Source organism: Gymnodraco acuticeps, unplaced genomic scaffold (genome assembly GCF_902827175.1).
Source record: "Gymnodraco acuticeps unplaced genomic scaffold, fGymAcu1.1, whole genome shotgun sequence".
NCBI classification, from domain to species: domain Eukaryota; kingdom Metazoa; phylum Chordata; class Actinopteri; order Perciformes; family Bathydraconidae; genus Gymnodraco; species Gymnodraco acuticeps.
In genome coordinates, this window is record NW_022990346.1 from 801112 (window position 1) to 818495 (window position 17384).

General features: G+C 41.9%; 2 protein-coding genes across 2 annotated transcripts; one reads left to right on the forward strand and one right to left on the reverse strand.

Moving 5' to 3' along the window:
- Positions 1 to 110: 110 nt before the first annotated feature.
- On the reverse strand, positions 111 to 2240 carry fkbp11 (FKBP prolyl isomerase 11). Its single transcript, XM_034223836.1, has 6 exons — positions 1915 to 2240; positions 1769 to 1831; positions 985 to 1072; positions 822 to 855; positions 641 to 711; positions 111 to 361 (listed from the first exon to the last, which is right to left on the reverse strand). Exons 1-6 carry the CDS (start codon positions 2038 to 2040, stop codon positions 153 to 155), a joined length of 591 nt encoding a protein of 196 aa, XP_034079727.1. The 5' UTR covers positions 2041 to 2240; the 3' UTR covers positions 111 to 152.
- Positions 2241 to 8635: 6395 nt separating this feature from the next.
- Positions 8636 to 12856, forward strand: LOC117551126 (ADP-ribosylation factor 3-like). Its single transcript, XM_034223854.1, has 5 exons — positions 8636 to 8723; positions 10573 to 10825; positions 10927 to 11037; positions 11121 to 11245; positions 11775 to 12856. Exons 2-5 carry the CDS (start codon positions 10678 to 10680, stop codon positions 11934 to 11936), a joined length of 546 nt encoding a protein of 181 aa, XP_034079745.1. The 5' UTR covers positions 8636 to 8723; positions 10573 to 10677; the 3' UTR covers positions 11937 to 12856.
- The last annotated feature ends 4528 nt before the right edge of the window (positions 12857 to 17384 follow it).

The window sequence follows — 17384 nt, forward strand, 5'->3', positions numbered from 1 at the left end:
GGATTAAAAGACAGTGAATTTATACATAATTACAACATTTCCTATCTTAATTCCCAGAATGGTTTATACACAAAGCCAATTCAGATTAAATAAAAATAAAGAACACTAAATACAATTAAAAAACTTTATTTAAATAGTTTTGTGGCTTGTCCTTATTTCTTCTTGATCTTCTTATCCTTTGACTTCTTTTTGCTTGGCTTCTCTGCATTGGCCTTGTTGTAGAGGTAAAGGCCCACCAGGCCCAGCAGAGTGGGCACCAGAGCCAGACACACGAGGGGGAGCACGTCCGTCACCATTTTCTGCCATGGCGTCTGCTGTGTCAGAGAAACAACCTCCACCTCGAACTCAAGGACAGCGTCACCTAGGAGAGATCCAACTCACGTTTAATGTGTTTTACTTTTTTTGTTTTACAAATGAAAATGAAAAGTGAAAAAGAGATGAGACTTTATTAGTCAGCAGGTGAAAAATTAATTATTTAATTGTTTGCACTTCAGTGTGCGTACATTCGGTTCACAAATAGGAACATATACATATATAAATAAACAACTAATGAGGCTTATTCTTTTTTGTTCATGATTGTACATTTTCACCAAGCCTTTTGCTCATATGTCTGTGTGATTTGTCTGCATGGGTTCAGTACCTGGAATTGTAGGAGGGTAACCTTTTTTTCCATATGCGAGGTGAGATGGAATAGTGGCTTTAATTTTTTGCCTAAACGAGAAAAAGAGAACATAGTTTTTGCAATGGCTTAAGGCTGCATGCAGACAAGTAAATCAATTGATAGGCTCTTTCTTTCAAATGGACCTTCACATTTTACTTACCCTTCACACACGCCAACCAAGCTTTGTTCAAGACCTGATAAGAAAATCACACAGAGAAATTCAATCAGCAAAGCGAGCACATTCCCCGGCACACTCAACATGTTGCAGAACTCTCAAAAGTGCCACTGATTGAGCAACACACAATGATTTACTGTTAATTTACCAGCAATAACTGTCCTCTTCCCCAGCTCTACCACAAGCGGGTCCACGGATAGTGACGAGTCGATCACCTTTCCATCCAACAGTTTACCCTGGATAGTGAAATATACATGGTAACGTGTGAGATGGTGACAGGAAAGAACAACACTAAGATTGGAATGATTGATTTGTTTAAATGTATCAACTCCTGAGAAGTTTGAGCATGCAGCCTTTTAGGAGGTATACTTGACTACGTTATTCTTCAAAGAAAATATAACATATATAATGGATTCTTAATATTGTTATAATTTTATCTACCGAACGATTAATTAGTCGATTCATCTATAAAATATGTGTCTGATTAATCACTGATGACAAATAACATTTAGACTGTGAGTTTTCTATTTCCTAAAGATCAACATGTGTGAGCCTCCAATAGAGAGCCTCCTGTAGGCCTACTATAAGAATGCCTGGATGAAGTGGTTGGGCTTTATTGCTGACGTGTTGCACCGCCCCATCACTCCATAGTAATAGCAGAGGACAGATAAAGGCACACGAGACAATCCCAAATCAAACGTAGGCCTACTGCTTGACAATAAACCACAATCTGCCCCATTTTAATTTCGAAAATGCAGTTCTGACAGCTGCTGAACCCAGATCTGTCTGTAATACATAAACACAGCGGGTTCCCATGGTTCATGCAGACGGTGCCACATATACAACAACTGCTTTCGTCAGCAGCTGGGTCCGCTTCCCTACGATTTATTACAAAACGCAGACATAACGGATTGTTGTGTCCTTTGTCTTACCGTGTAGTGGATTTTCAACGTATCTCCCATTCTGGAAAGTACAGAGCAAGTTTCGGGTTGCACCTTTGGGTCAGAAGAGTTAACTGTTAACACTGTTATATTTGGCAGTGGGTGTTATTGCTGCATTGTTACTGTGTCTGGCTCACCAGGGTCTCCACCTGCACCTCCTCGACATCATTTTCGTTTCCCTGCGAGAGTCCACAGGTGAGAACTGCCAGGAGCAGCAGGAAAACGGTGCTCTTCATCGTGAACTTCTGGAAAACAGCTGCCATCCAAACCAACAACTTCCGTGTTCAGGCTTCTTCTGCATACAGCGGCGGGGGGAGAGCGTGCTCCTGTGTGTCCAAAATGGCTCAGCCCCGAGTAATGCTGATGTGTTATTATGCTGTAGTGATAAGGACTCGGGGCCCGTGGACCAACACCTGGGCCTCCTTACAGAGTCCGCCTCGATCATTCCGCCAGCATCCCGTCAACCGCCGGGGGGGAGGGGGGTTGCAGCGGTAGCTCCGCAGAGGCGCTGGGGGGCAGTGCTCTGCAGCAGACTGTCAGCTCCTTTGCCTGTGAGTTATCTGTGTTATTGTTTGAAGCCCCTCACTAACACACTGATACTGACTTCAGAAGAGGACATCAGACAATGTCAAATGAGGTGAAAGCCCATAATAACAAAAATAGTATTTCTCTGTCATATTAAATGTGTATGGATAATAAGGGAACAATAACTTCAAGGAGGAAAAAGAAAGCAGACATACAAATTGTAAATTATCATTATTATCATAATTATTATTATTACTATTATTATTATTAGACATTTTATTATTATTATAATGTTTTTTACAGCTTTCAGGTCACCCAAGTACACTTTACAAAACCAGACAAGAGATTATACATAGTAAGAAAACATAATGTGCAAATTAAATAAAACACACATTGCGTGGTCATTTACAAAGTTGACAAATTAGATGATCTCAAACATGTCCACTACGTTGAGACCTATTTTCTTCCCCTATATTTAATGATTCATCACCCTCTTTTTAGTTTGAGTGTAATGTATGAGTGCTGTCATGACTCCTGTCAAACAGAACATCTCGATGACTTACTAACAAGATCATTAAATGTCAGCAACTCAAGTAGAGTAGTGATTAATCAACCTATAAGAATAGCTTGATTAACAAAGATTGGAAATGTATAAACACTATTTATTCAAATGTCTGAACTACAACTCTGTTACTCTTAAAAAACTCAAAAAGCCAAACTAGTACCTGCAAATTGAGATATCATTTTTGCAGAGTCTGTGCTCATTCCATCTTGTCAACTGTGTTGTTTTCATCTATAAATGACTTCCACTCCCCCTCGCTTTATTTGCAATAATGACCTGCAAAGCAGCAGATGTATTAGATAAACAATACCTTTTTATGACAAACGTTAGTATAATCTCTATGATATGGTGCCAGCTAAATAAACCTAGTCTGCTCAGTGCTAGGCGAAATGCCATGATGTTGCTTGCTCAAGCATTGTGCTGCTCTTTATTTCTGTCCACTGAATCCTGGTGAGCAACAGTGTAGCACAGTGTGTCAAAGCATTGTAAATGTGTGGTGAATGTTTACTTAAATGTCTGAAATAGCAGTGAAATACAGATTCCCTCTTTACAAATAGGAGTAGGATCAAGTACATTAAAATGCAAAACATCACAGTGCAGCACACAATGTAAACTAATGACTCATCTTTTTGTGCAAAATACAAATAAAGCCTGCTTCCCCCTCAGATAACAGAACTATGCATACAGCATAGCAGCATATTTATACTTTGCTGGTAAAACAAACAGTAAGTCATTTTACGTTACATACAATAAGTGCAATAAACCGTGACGATACAAAATCTCTGGGGAACCAGCACCTTACCGTGGTAGAGAGGTTTGTGTGCCCTGATGAACCTGGGGGCTGTGTTGTCTGGAACCTTGTGTTCCTGGTAGGGTCTCCCATGGCAAATTGGTCTCAGGCAAGGGGCCAGACTAAGATTGGTTCAAAAGACCTCATGAAAGACGACACAAGAAGTGAGGATACCCGGCCCGGAGGAAGCCCGGGGTCCCCTTCTGGAGCCAGGCCCAGAAGGAGGACTCGTCGGCGAGCGTCTGGTGGCCGGGCTTGCCACGGAACCCGGCCGGGCCCAGCCCGAAAAGGCAACGTGGGCAACACCTCCGCTTCTCCGTCCCGCGGGCCCACCACCTACGGGAAACATCGATGGGGTCGGGTGCGCTGCCAGAAGGGTGGCAGTGAAAGCGGCGGGGTCTCGACGGACCAGACCCGGGCGACAGAAGCTGGCTTTGGGGACGTGGAACGTCACCTCTCTGGGGGGGAAGGAGCCGGAGCTTGTGCGGGAGGTGGAGCGTTACCAGTTGGATCTGGTTGGGCTCACCTCTACGCACAGCGTCGGCTCAGGAACCTTACTTCTGGATAGGGGTTGGACTCTATTCTTCTCCGGAGTTGCTCAAGGTGTGAGGCGCCGGGCGGGTGTGGGGATACTCACAAGTCCCCGGTTAGGTGCTTCGTTGTTGGAGTTTACCCCAGTGGACGAGAGGGTCGCCTCCCTACGCCTGCGGGTTATGGGGGGGAAAACTCTGACTGTTGTGTGTGCTTATGCACCCAACAGCAGTTCAGAGTATACAGCCTTCTTGGAGACCCTGGAAAGAGTCCTGTATGGGGCTCCTGAAGGGGACTCTTTAATCTTGCTGGGAGACTTCAACGCACATGTGGGCAATGATGGAGACACTTGGAGGGGCGTGATTGGGAGAAAAGGCCCCCCCTTGATCTGAACCGGAGTGGTGCTTTGTTACTGGACTTCTGTGCTAGTCATGGATTGGCCATAACAAACACCATGTTCGAACATAAGGATGCTCATAAGTGTACGTGGTACCAGAGCACCCTAGGCAGAAGGTCCATGATCGATTTCGTTATCGTATCATCGGACCTGAGGCCGTATGTTTTGGACACTCGGGTAAAGAGAGGGGCGGAGTTGTCAACTGATCACCATCTGGTGGTGAGTTGGGTCGAGTGGCGGGGGAAGCCTCTGGATAGACCTGGTAAGCCCAAACGTGTAGTTCGGGTGAACTGGGAACATCTGGAGGAGGCCCAAGTTCAGGAGGCCTTCAACTCACACCTCCGGCGGAGCTTTTCGGGCATTCCTGTGGAGGTTGGGGACATTGAACCAGAGTGGTCGGTGTTCAAAGCCTCTATTGCCGAAGCCGCGGCGGGGAGCTGTGGTCTCAAGGTCCTAGGTGCCTCAAGGGGCGGTAACCCTCGAACCTCCTGGTGGACACCGGTGGTCAGGGAAGCCGTCCGACTGAAGAAGGAGGCCTTCAGGGATTTGTTATCCCGGGGGACTCCCGAGGCAGTTGCAAGGTACCGACAGGCCCGAAGGGCAGCAGCCTCATCCGTGGCCGAGGCAAAGCAGCGGGTGTGGGAGAAGTTCGGAGAAGACATGGAGAAGGACTTTCGGGCGGCACCAAAGTTGTTCTGGAAAACTGTCCGACACCTCAGGAGGGGGAAGCAGGGAACCATCCAAGCTGTGTACAGTAAGGATGGGACGTTGTTGACCTCAACTGATGGAGTGTTAGGGCGTTGGAAGGAACACTTTGAGGAACTCCTGAACCCGACAACTCCGCGAGGCAGAGCTGGAGTATGACGGGGGATCAACACCAATCTCCCGGGGGGAGGTCACTGAGGTGGTCAAACAACTCCACAGTGGCAAAGCCCCGGGGGTGGATGAGATCCGCCCGGAAATGCTGAAGGCTCTGGGTGTTGAGGGACTGTCATGGTTGACACGTCTCATCAACGTTGCGTGGAAGTCGGAAACAGTACCGAAGGAGTGGCAGACTGGGGTGGTGGTTCCCCTTTTTAAAAAGGGGGATCAGAGGGTGTGTGCCAATTACAGAGGCATCACACTACTCAGCCTCCCCGGGAAAGTTTACTCTAAGGTACTCGAAAGGAGGGTCAGGCCGATTGTCGAACCTCAGATTGAGGAGGAACAATGCGGATTCCGTCCTGGTCGTGGAACGACGGATCAGCTTTTTACTCTCGCAAGGATCCTGGAGGGGGCCTGGGAGTACGCTTATCCGGTCTACATGTGTTTTGTAGACTTGGAGAAGGCGTATGACCGAGTTCCCAGGGAGTTACTGTGGGAGGTGCTGCGGGAGTATGGGGTGAGGGGGTCTCTACTCAGGGCCATCCAATCTCTGTACTCCCAAAGCGAGAGCTGTGTCCGGGTCCTCGGCAGTAAGTCGGACACATTTCCGGTGAGGGTTGGCCTCCGCCAGGGCTGCGCTTTGTCACCAATCCTGTTTGTAATATACATGGATCGGATTTCGAGGCGTAGTCGTGGGGGAGGGGGTCTGCAGTTCGGTGGACTAAGGATTGCACCACTGCTTTTTGCAGATGATGTGGTTCTAATGGCTTCATCGGTCTGCGACCTTCAGCACTCACTGGATCGGTTCGCAACCGAGTGTGAAGCGGCTGGGATGAGGATCAGCACCTCCAAATCTGAGGCCATGGTTCTCAGCAGGAAACCGATGGACTGTCCACTTCAAATAGGGAATGAGTCCTTACCCCAAGTGAAGGAGTTCAAGTATCTCGGGGTCTTGTTCTCGAGTGAGGGAACAATGGAGCGTGAGATGGGCCGGAGAATCGGAGCAGCGGGAACGGTACTGCAGTCGCTTTACCGCACCGTTGTGACGAAAAGGGAGCTGAGCCAGAAGGCAAAGCTCTCTGTCTACCGGGCCATTTTCGTTCCTACCCTCACCTATGGTCATGAAGGATGGGTCATGACCGAAAGAACGAGATCGCGGATACAAGCGGCCGAGATGTTGAGCCGCTCCTCCTTCGCGTCGAAAGGAGCCAGTTGAGGTGGTTCGGGCACCTAGTTAGGATGCCACCTGGGCGCCTCCCTAGGGAGGTGTTCCAGGCACGTCCAGCTGGGAAGAGACCAAGGGGTAGACCTAGGACCAGGTGGAGGGATTATATCTCTTCGCTGGCCTGGGAGCGCCTTGGGATCCCCCAGTCAGAGCTGGTTGATGTCGCCAGGGAAAAGAAAGTTTGGGGCTCTCTGCTGGAACTGCTACCCCAGCGACCCGACCACGGATAAGCGGGAGAAGATGGATGGATGGATACAAAATCAAAACACATCCTTGTAGTGTCATAAAGATACATTTGTATTTGTTTTCACGTACCTTGTTTACCCCCATTGCCACATTTACCTAATGTGTTAGGTAAATGTGGCAATGGGGGTAAACTCTCTTTTTCATATAGGCGACTATAAGATTTTCTGTGGTTTAAAAATAGTATAGTCTATATCACCTAATTATTTACATTAAGGATTGCATGATTATTTCTATTCAGAAACTTTTATTTTGTTCCCCATTTGTGGATAAAAATATTGCACTTTATGCAATTCTGAAGATAATTTCCTGAAGACCAACTTAATTTAACTAAACGTACTTGATTTCACACAAAAAACAGGAACTCTATACAATAGGATGTCAAGCTCAGTAGCAATTCAAATCAGCACATACATGACAATGATCATTTCGACTGAACTTGATGCTAAGTGGCATACAGCTAATTAAAATGCACTCTGGTCATCTCTTGGAAAACCTCCTGTGTGTGTTCAAGTGGAAGCTGGTGATGCTTCTCAGCATTTTGAATTGAAATTGATGCCCTCAATGCAATTATACTTTATTTAATTTTAAAATACAATATATTACACAACATTGCAAAATGTGTATATTTTTTTCCTTTTTTGTTATGACATGGGCAATAATTAAAACATTTTTTTATTTTATTTAAAAAGAAGTCGAGAAGAATGACCACACCATTTTGTGTATAGGTGTCTGTGACTAATCAGACAAATTAAGGAAGTAGTATTTGAGTCTTGGGTGGTTACAAACATGGCCCATTGAAAACAGAGAAACGAATATAACTGTTATGTGTTTGGAGAAAGAACACATTTTTCACCAGAGGTAATTTATTGGCACTACTTATTGTTAACTTTTTGTTAAAGTTATGTGAAGAGTGATATTTATGTTATTGAAATTGAACTAAAAAATAACTGAAGCTTTAGCAGCATGTTGTGTTTAACCTCATCTTTTATTTCATTGTTGTATAAGTGAAAAACCAAAACACTTACAAATCAGAAGTGAAGTGACAATGTTCCAAAATAATTTTTAAATGTGGCAAATCTTTATCAAACCCAAATACAATCCTGCTTGTAAAAAAAGACAGTCAACCAGAGATGGAATCTTATGTACCTATATAAAAGTAGAAGTACCAGAGTGTAGTAATACTCTGTTAAGTAAAAGTCCTGCAGTTAAAATGTTACTTAAGTAAAAGTACAAAAATATTGTCACCTAAATAAACTTAAAGTAGGCCACCAAAATTAAAAGTACTCATCATGCAGATTGGTATATTTCAGAATAAGATATATTATATGTTTTGATTATAATTATTGATGCATTAATGTGTTTAGCAAAGCTGGTAAAGGTGCAGCTAGTTTTAATGACTTTGTATACTGCAGCGTGTAGCTTGTGAATTTTCTCCAGGTGTAGTTAAAGACTTATTTAAGTGATGATTCCCACATCATTAATCAAAATCTGTAAAAGCAACTAAAGGTATGGAATAATTGTAGAAGAGTAAAAGTACACTATTCACATCTGAATTGTTGTGGAGTAGAAGTACTCATAAGTAGCATAAAAGGGAAATATGCAAGTAAAGGACAAGTATCTCAAAATTGTACTTAAGTACAGTACTTGAGTATATGTACTTCCCCACCTCTGCAGTCAACCTATACTATGCAGGGTACACAATCAAGGTTTGGCTTTGACATCAAATCTCGCGAGATCTGGTTCAATGCTGAGTTCGTCTCCCGGAAAATACCGTGAGACATAGCAGCAGAGGAAAACTCGGCTAAGGTAAGTAAGGATACTGGCACCATGCACCCAGATAACACACACGCATGTACCACCAGGTGATTCAATATCGTTGTGTTTAATGGTTGCCTTGTGGCGGCTGTGTAGCCTCGGTGCTGTCCGCTCTGTGGCTGCGGTGGGCGGCTCTCTGGCAGCAGGATGCCCGCTGAGGAGGGGATATAATCGGATGGATGAATGGGGTGGATCGGGTAGTTAGCTAGCGCATCGATACAGCGATTAAAGTTAAACTGGTAAAGAGTTTACATTATTTTAGATAATGAGGAGGTCGTTAAACTTGGTAGCTGAGATTAAGTGTGCTTATTCGCAAACTGAAGCAGTGGGATGGACGGCTAGCCATAACGTAACCGTGTAGCATCCTGCTGCAGTAACCTGAGTCCCCCGGAGCTGAATGAACATGATCAGGCCGGTATATCGTGCAGTAATCACATGTATATGAGCTCACACTCATACCTGTGAACGCACCTGAGAGGAGAGGATCTGGTGTCAGGCAGTGACAGGTGTGGTGGTCCTCTTCAGCACCATGGACAGGGCTGAAGCTAGTCTCAGTTCTTCTGGAGACTTTATTTATTTGTATTTTATCCTCTGTGTGTTAGCTCAATATGAGTCTGTTGATAATCTGAGTCCTTAACTGGCGTTGTAGGATGAACATGAAATATAACTTCTACACATACTGTTAAATGTAGAGCATTTGCAATTTGTAGATATGCCAGAATGTCAAAACATATTACATTACATTTACATTTAGAAAACATTAGTTGGGAACATTAAATATAACCTATAACACAACCCTCTGCATTAGTTACAGGTACATTCCATCTGTGAAAAACATTTGCTGTGTTGAAAGGCAACATACACATGTAAACTACCAGATAAATACATTAATACATTGAAATCAAATCAATCTGATAATCAGGCTTATAGCTAGTAAGAGGACTTTTTCGCTTTGATAATTGTGTGCAGTTCTACAGTCCAATGTTTTTGGACTCTGGATTGAAGCTTTGCAGTATATTACATCGTATACAGATATCGTGTTTTGCAACTACATATCGTCTTATCTTTTGCATATCTATAAGAGTCGTCTTGAATGTTGCATGTAAAGGGAAATTACTAGACTGTTTTTGGTGTTGTAGTGTTTTTGTTTACCTACTTATTTCAACATCACTGATGTACAAAGAGATCATTACATTTTATTTTCTCCACATCACCCAGCCCTTTATATAAAAGCATTTTACTCCTAAACTCTGTTGACACATAAATATGCACAAATGTTTGTTGCCGATACAATAATCAGAATGTTGGACAAAGCTGCAGACGTGTTGTTCTGTCCGTGTTTTAGTCCAGGTGGTTTTGTGGTTGGGGATCAACTGAATGGTTTCAAGCCAGGCCTGTAATGTAGGACATTTTGAATGTGCTCTGAGGGCTTGGCATTGTTGCAAGATCACATTTGAAGGAGAAAGAAAACAACGAGAAGGGTCCGAACAGATTGTGCTGCAGCCTGGAGTCTGACTGAAGGCAATTAGCATAGCTTGCACCTGTCTTAGTGTGGTGCGTGTAGAAATCAGAGATCCTTTATTTGTCCCACAGCGAGGACATTTACATAAAAAGGTGACAGTTTCTGTCATGACTCATGGTAGTGCAGTGCTTTCAGATCATTAAAAGAGCAGGAGTGTGTCCTTCTTTGTAATTTAACAAAGGCCTTAAAGAGCGTGTAACTTATTACTAATCATCTCTTTATTCCAACATGTTTGTGAGAATCATTCATCTGATTTCACAATGCAATATTGCATTAAACATAAAAGTAATAATGTGTATTTGTTCTGTTTCTTTTCAGCCCCCCTTTTTAATCAAACCTTGCTGGACAAGTACACATTTGTGAAAAATCATCTTTGATCAAGGTTGTAGCCACACACTGAAGTTTCAGAACCTCATCTGAATCATGGGGAACCTTTTTGGGAATTTGCTGAAAAGCCTCATAGGGAAGAAGGAGATGAGGATCTTGATGGTGGGCCTCGATGCTGCAGGAAAAACTACAATCCTCTACAAACTCAAACTGGGGGAAATAGTCACCACCATCCCAACCATCGGTAGGTGCTCAGTCAAAAATAATATCTGTTGCTAATTATTGTCATATAAATGGACCGCCATTTTTGTTTTACATGTTGTATCACCCCACTCTTATTTCCAGGGTTTAACGTGGAGACAGTGGAGTACAAGAACATCAGCTTCACTGTGTGGGATGTGGGCGGGCAGGACAAGATCCGCCCCCTGTGGAGACACTACTTTCAGAACACACAGGGTGAGAAGAGCTAATCAAACGCTACTTTCTTGTTCTTCCTCAGAAATAATTAGGATGACGTTTTTTATGTTTGGCTGTTTCAGGTCTAATCTTCGTGGTGGACAGTAACGACAGAGAGCGTGTGAATGAAGCACGGGAGGAGCTGATGAGGATGTTAGCTGAGGACGAACTGAGGGATGCAGTCCTCCTTGTGTTTGCCAACAAACAGGCAAGAAACTATAAACTGTTCGGCATACGGTATATACACACTTATTGTACATATTGCATATAAATTGACACAAAAAAGTGTTGTAGTGGAAGATCAGTCCATATCAACAAACCTCTTAGTATCTTCAAAATAGAATTCTACTGCTATAATCATTATTGTCTAAATTAAAAGATGATAATAAGCAAATCCCTCGTATGTGTAAACTTGGTAATAAAATCGATTCTGATCTGAAATACCTTAGTTGAATGATGAAAAGCTTACAACCCTCTGGAAGTCTTTGATGGAAAAGAATATATATACATAGTTTCGTTTGTGACCTTCTATCCTTTATATCAATTTATCACGTTTGCAATATCAGTCAATATCACCATAATTAGATCTGTTTCAAACCAAAACCATACACACACATCTGCAGAAAAAACAATACTTGCAATTTTAACCTAAACTAAAATGGAAGATATTTGCTTTCTAGTCACACAAAGCCAGATGACTGACCCTTGACTTCTCTCACCCTCTCGTCTCTGAACAGGACTTACCGAACGCCATGAATTCCGCTGAGATCACAGACAAGTTGGGCTTACACTCCCTGCGTCACCGTAACTGGTACATCCAGGCCACCTGCGCCACCAGCGGAGACGGCCTCTACGAGGGTCTTGATTGGCTGGCCAATCAACTCAAGAACAAAAAATAAACAGGAACAAGCAGCCGTCCAACTTTCTATTTGTTCCTGGAATGGGGGCTTCGGTTAGGTACGGGAGATTTGATCAATAGGTGAAAAGCAAGATTCATGATTTAAGGGATATTTTAGGCTTTCATTTTCAGTCTGTTGAGCTCTAAGTAGTTAACCTGTTAAGCCCCATAGCCCCTGCCCGAAACTGTGTTTTAGGGCTTTTTAACATTTAACACCTATTAATGTGTCATACCCACTTAACGGGAAGAAACTCAGCTAACTGGCGATATGAATTTTTTTTACCAAAACAAAACACAACTCTAACACCGAGCGTCTGAATTAGCACTAAGCGAAAGAGTGCTAACGCACTTAGCACATAACTCACGGTAGAAATATGTTATACTTCATCGGATCTGCACAAACAAGACAAAAAACTTGCGGCAGCGAAGGCAAAACCAGACAACACACAACTTAGCTTTACGTAGAAAAAACCGGCAAATACATCGTACCTTTGCTGTTTCTGATCAAAAGTTGTGATCAATGGCATTAAAACGCATAAAAACGCTGCTGAAGGTTAATCTAATGTCTCTGTGTCACATCATAACATTTCTGTCAAAAACTGAGTTTTCATACAAAGTGTATGAGAGCTGTAACCCAGCTTCCGGTTTTGGGCATGCTGGCTGCACATCATTCCCTTCACCAATGGTAATGTTTAGATGGATTTTTAGGAACTTCCCTCTCGATTCTATTGGCTCTCACGGTTCAAAAGTGGTGTCAATCACCAAAATTCGACCAATGGGTTCCAGAGATATCACAAATCCACCCAAATGACCCCAGAAGTTGGTTCTTTCTAAACCTATCTAAAAAGGTCAAATGTAACTTATTTGGCATCAATCTTGATACAGGGTACTTATGTTTTAGTTTGGATTCCTAAAGCTTTTAGTCTACTATCCCATCATTCAAGAGTGTGTTTCACTATAAGTAATGTTTTTTATTTGGACAGACATTTTTTTACTATGTTCAATCTGAATTTATACTTTAAAATAAAAACATCTATATTGATTCTGACTTTTCTACATCCAACTCACAGATGTAACCTTGCTTTGAGAAAAAAGATGATTAATTTACCCCTTTTACAAGTGAAGATATAGTCTTGTTCATTTGTTCTGGGCATGTCATTTTCGAGCCTGAGACCTGAAAAACAGGCTTGGGGCTTAACAGGTTAACAGTGCTTATTAGAAATTGATTCTCATGTACTTCATATAATCGCACACATACATAATGGACATTAATCACAAGCAATCACAGCACACACTTGCTTTTCCTGTGTCCACCTCTTGTCCTTAGGTGCAGTGTACTGTATGTTTGTCTCTAGGTGCTGTACCAAGTCTCCACTGAGTCAGCAGTGAGTCAAATATGACTTCTTGTTGATGTATTTTGGTTTCATCTGTCAGCTGTCCATACAAAGAACTGTTTTCTGTCAGTTGCACTTCCTGTTTTTTTATGTTTTTCTAACAGAGCCATGTTTGGGAACAATCACAGCTGATGCATGTCACCCTAATTCTACATTTCAATTTGTGAGCAATGCTGAGGCACTTCGATACTCAGATAAAGTGTGTAAATGTATGCGAGTGTGCAGACATTCTGTGTGTGTTTGTGCCAGCGGTCAGTATTATTCGAGAACAAATTCAACAGGAGAGGAGTTTTGCCTGTCCCTCTTACTGCTTCATTTGTGAAATGTTTCAATATCTGTGTCGTGATTTTACTACCAATGTTTCTGAAGTGTCAAAGTCGCCCTTTTAAAATATTTTTAAACGCACAAGTCATTCTCAACCGCCTGCATGCGTACTGATAGATCTTGCTGACATTGTTGCTAACCTTTACATCCTGGGAACTGCATGCACGTCGATGCTGCTTGTGCTTATCTGCCTCTGTGGGTACTCAATCTGCGTCAGGTTGCTCTCTGTGTTTTTGTCTCAGAATTGCATATCGGGGGGGTAATAACTCACTGTTACTGAATGTGAATATTGTTGATGAATCTATAAATGGCTGTAATATTTATTTGACATGCATATTGCTTTAGTTCAGTGATTATTATGTGAAAGAAAGCAGGGTAATCAGAACACATCCACGACGTGTGTCACAACTGTAATCAGCAGAACCCACAGACCTACGTCAGTAAAAAAACTTCTTGTGTGCCATACATGGGTACTACTACTCGTATACCAGTGACAGTGCAAGATACTGTAAATCCACCCGAACATTGTGCATCTTTTGCATCTATGTTAAATCAAGAGTTTAATCATTTGGGTTTTGTCCTTATATGTAGAATTGACTTCTATTTCCTTTCATCTTAATCGGTTCTGATTTGGAGTCACATATATTTATCTATAAAGACTGATTTAATGTATTTCTTAATTCCCTCATATGGTGGGTTTTATATCATCATTTTAAATTATTAGGTTTTTGTCTTTTGTTTTATCAGTTTACTTGATTCTTACTCAGTGGTAGATTTATTTGGTTTTATTTGGGGTGTAAGGACGTAGACTGTCTGTGAAACAATGATAATCAGTGCAAACAAAAACATTAAAATGATTCATTCTGTACCGTTATAGTTACACAAGTAGATATACAAACGGTAAATAACGTGTTTCAATGCTGAGTGCAAGGAGACATCTGTATGTGATGTAAGACCAGAAGAAAAGTCCTGCTGTATTACAAATAAACCACTTTTCTGTACGACCTGTCTCATCAACTCAGTGTTACTGATTAATTTCCCATAAATATATTCATACCTCATATTTTACATTTATGTTTACAAGTGACTGAAAAGAGAATATCTGTGACACGCTTCCACCAGAAGAGGGCAGTCTGGTTCAAAGCATAAAGACAGCATGTCTACATTTTACAAATCAAAGTTGCATGTAGCTTTTTTAAACCTAATTCTTCTGATTAGCCCTCTTTAACAGCTCAAAAAACATACTCAACTTTGTTTTATAGCCTACTTCATGACTTTCCTTTGCAACCCAAACTGTAAAACTTGGATCTATACAATTGAATTTCCACAGCACGAGGCTGCTCTCTTAAAACAATTGAAAATGTAAATGTTTAATTTGTGATTATTGTTAATATTTTGTACTTATGCACCAGGGCAGTCTGTGGGACCCTAAACAATGAGGACAAATAAAGCCACTATCGACAAACTCTAGAATTAAAGGGGAAATACCATTATTTCAGACTCGCTGTTTCCTTGCGTAGTGTGAAATGTTTAGTCCAGAAAATCAATTTTGTTGAACAGAATGTATTATTGGCAGGGTGGAGTATCCACTTGAAGCCAAGGTTTAGAGCAACTAGGGGATTTAAAACACCTTCTCAAAATAAGGTTACAACTGTTTAAAATAGAGCATGTAAAAATATCAAATTAATTTGTGGTACATTCTGATTGATGAGTTGATATTAAGGCAATTAAGAAAGGACAATAAAGTGGCTTTATGTCAGATTCCTGTGTCTTTTGTTGAGGACTGTGCAAAGTTTTGCAAAAAGTGCCATGTTGGACTGCTTGGGTCAAAACAGAAAATATGTTCTGAGTATTGGAGACTCAAGCTGATTTATTGTTTTAGCAATTGTTTGTGATTTGGATTAAAGCGTCTAACAAGTAACATGTAATGTAACTGAATTTTATTTCTGGGTAAAGTTCCTTACATTTATGACCTCAGCATCTTCACTATATATGTAATGCACTGTCTGTCTATTCTTTATAAACATTTGGCATGGTAAGGACAGAGAACAGCGGCATCTTTATGTGTTTCCCTGAACTTAAACAGGCTGTTTTGTGAGAAAATACTTCTGAAAATGACTTCCTGGTAGTGGTGAAATATTAACCTTTTGTTTTGAGAACTCTGTTCTACCTTTCAAATGACACTGACTGGAAACAATTTAAAAGACTGTTTTATTTAATAGGCATTTTTTGTCAGATGTATAATTCTATGTAATTTAACCTGCTTGGGTGAGAAACGATACGTCTGAAATGTTAAGTGTGTGTGTGTGTGTGTGTGTGTGTGTGCGTGTGCGCGTGCGTGCGTGCGTGCGTGTGTGTGTGTGTGTGTGTGTGTGTGTGTGATAGACTTGAGCAGCAGGCATAGTCAGTTTCTACAGAGCAGTTGAGCTGGCTCGCCCACTCTTACAGACAGACGATGTTTGCCTAAAGCTTGAGTGACAAACTAACAAGATGTCGAGAGATAAGATTTTCAGACCAAACCACGTATTTCCTGCTGTGCAACTTGTATATAATAATACTTGTGCGTCAAGTAATTAGCTGACGCTGTTTTGCACAACTCATACACACATAAGTCCGAAGTACATCAGTCAAATCACGGTGCAATAAAATGATTCAGCAATCAAACAATCTTACCTTACCTAGGGCTCCAGAAAGAAGGAGTGGAGGGGTCAAAGCCCAATTGTTAAGATAACAGATGTAAGAAAGCTTCCTTTTGTGTGACACACAGAAGGGAACTGATTTCATTTTTTGGGAAGGTGCATGTGTTGTTGTTTTTAGAGGAAAATTAGAGGGGATGTGATTTAGTTTTTTGCTTCATTTATTTGATGAAGGTCATTGGCAGAGAAGGAGGGTGTATTTGCCTTTTCACAGTGATTGAGCAAGTACATTTACTGAATGCAAGTTGTTATTTACTTTGATGTATTTCCATTTCCTGCTACTGTAAACTTCTGCACCACAATTATCGTACTTTTACTACATTACATTTACTCAACAACTTTGGAATTTCAGATCAAGATGTTAGTAATTTGTCTTTTAGGATATGCCGATTAAGATAAGTTTGTCAACATATTGAATTAATCACACTCAGTCTCTTTACGTCATGTTACCAAAAATCACACACATGGTTTCTAGATGCCTTTATCCTGTCATCCCCGTCGCCGTCGCCTTGAAGTCACACATGGTCTTGGTCACACATGCAGAGCACACAGCAGGATCTGCTCTGCATTTCTGCACCAGGAGTCTAGTACAAGGAGCAGTGGGCAGCTATTGTACAGCGCCCGGGGAGCAACAGGAGTGGGGGGTGAAGGGGGGTGTCACCACGGCAGGGCCCAGGAGTTGAACTGGGACCTCTCCAAGTAGAAGTCCACACTCCATATTTAGGTCTGTTCGGGGACTTGAACCGGCGACCCTACAGCTCACAGTCCATGCCCCCATACTGACTGTGCCACTGCCGGATATATATTATATATATTACTGTTTCTTTAAATGTTAATCCTGGGTTTTAATGCGTTGCCATTTCTTTGCGGTATGCGCTTTCTGTTTAATATGGAATGCTTTTACTTTGAAAGTATAGTGCTTTTTGATAATATTACTACTGTAAATTACAAACCCCCTCTGCACTAACATCCAAAGCCTTCTGATTCCAAACTTTGAGGGCTTGCATAAAGAATGAATGACATATAAAACATAAA

Bases quoted from the DNA above. Each gene is read 5' to 3' on its own strand.
- fkbp11 (XM_034223836.1), bottom strand. From the start codon at position 2,040: ATGGCAGCTGTTTTCCAGAAGTTCACGATGAAGAGCACCGTTTTCCTG. The intron at 1,073-1,768 runs GTAAGACAAAGG...TTCACTATCCAG, and splicing joins CGTTGAAAATCCACTACACG to GGTAAACTGTTGGATGGAAA. The intron at 362-640 runs GTACTGAACCCA...GATCTCTCCTAG, and splicing joins TTACCCTCCTACAATTCCAG to GTGACGCTGTCCTTGAGTTC.
- LOC117551126 (XM_034223854.1), top strand. From the start codon at position 10,678: ATGGGGAACCTTTTTGGGAATTTGCTGAAAAGCCTCATAGGGAAGAAG. The intron at 10,826-10,926 runs GTAGGTGCTCAG...TCTTATTTCCAG, and splicing joins CACCACCATCCCAACCATCG to GGTTTAACGTGGAGACAGTG. The intron at 11,038-11,120 runs GTGAGAAGAGCT...TGGCTGTTTCAG, and splicing joins CTACTTTCAGAACACACAGG to GTCTAATCTTCGTGGTGGAC.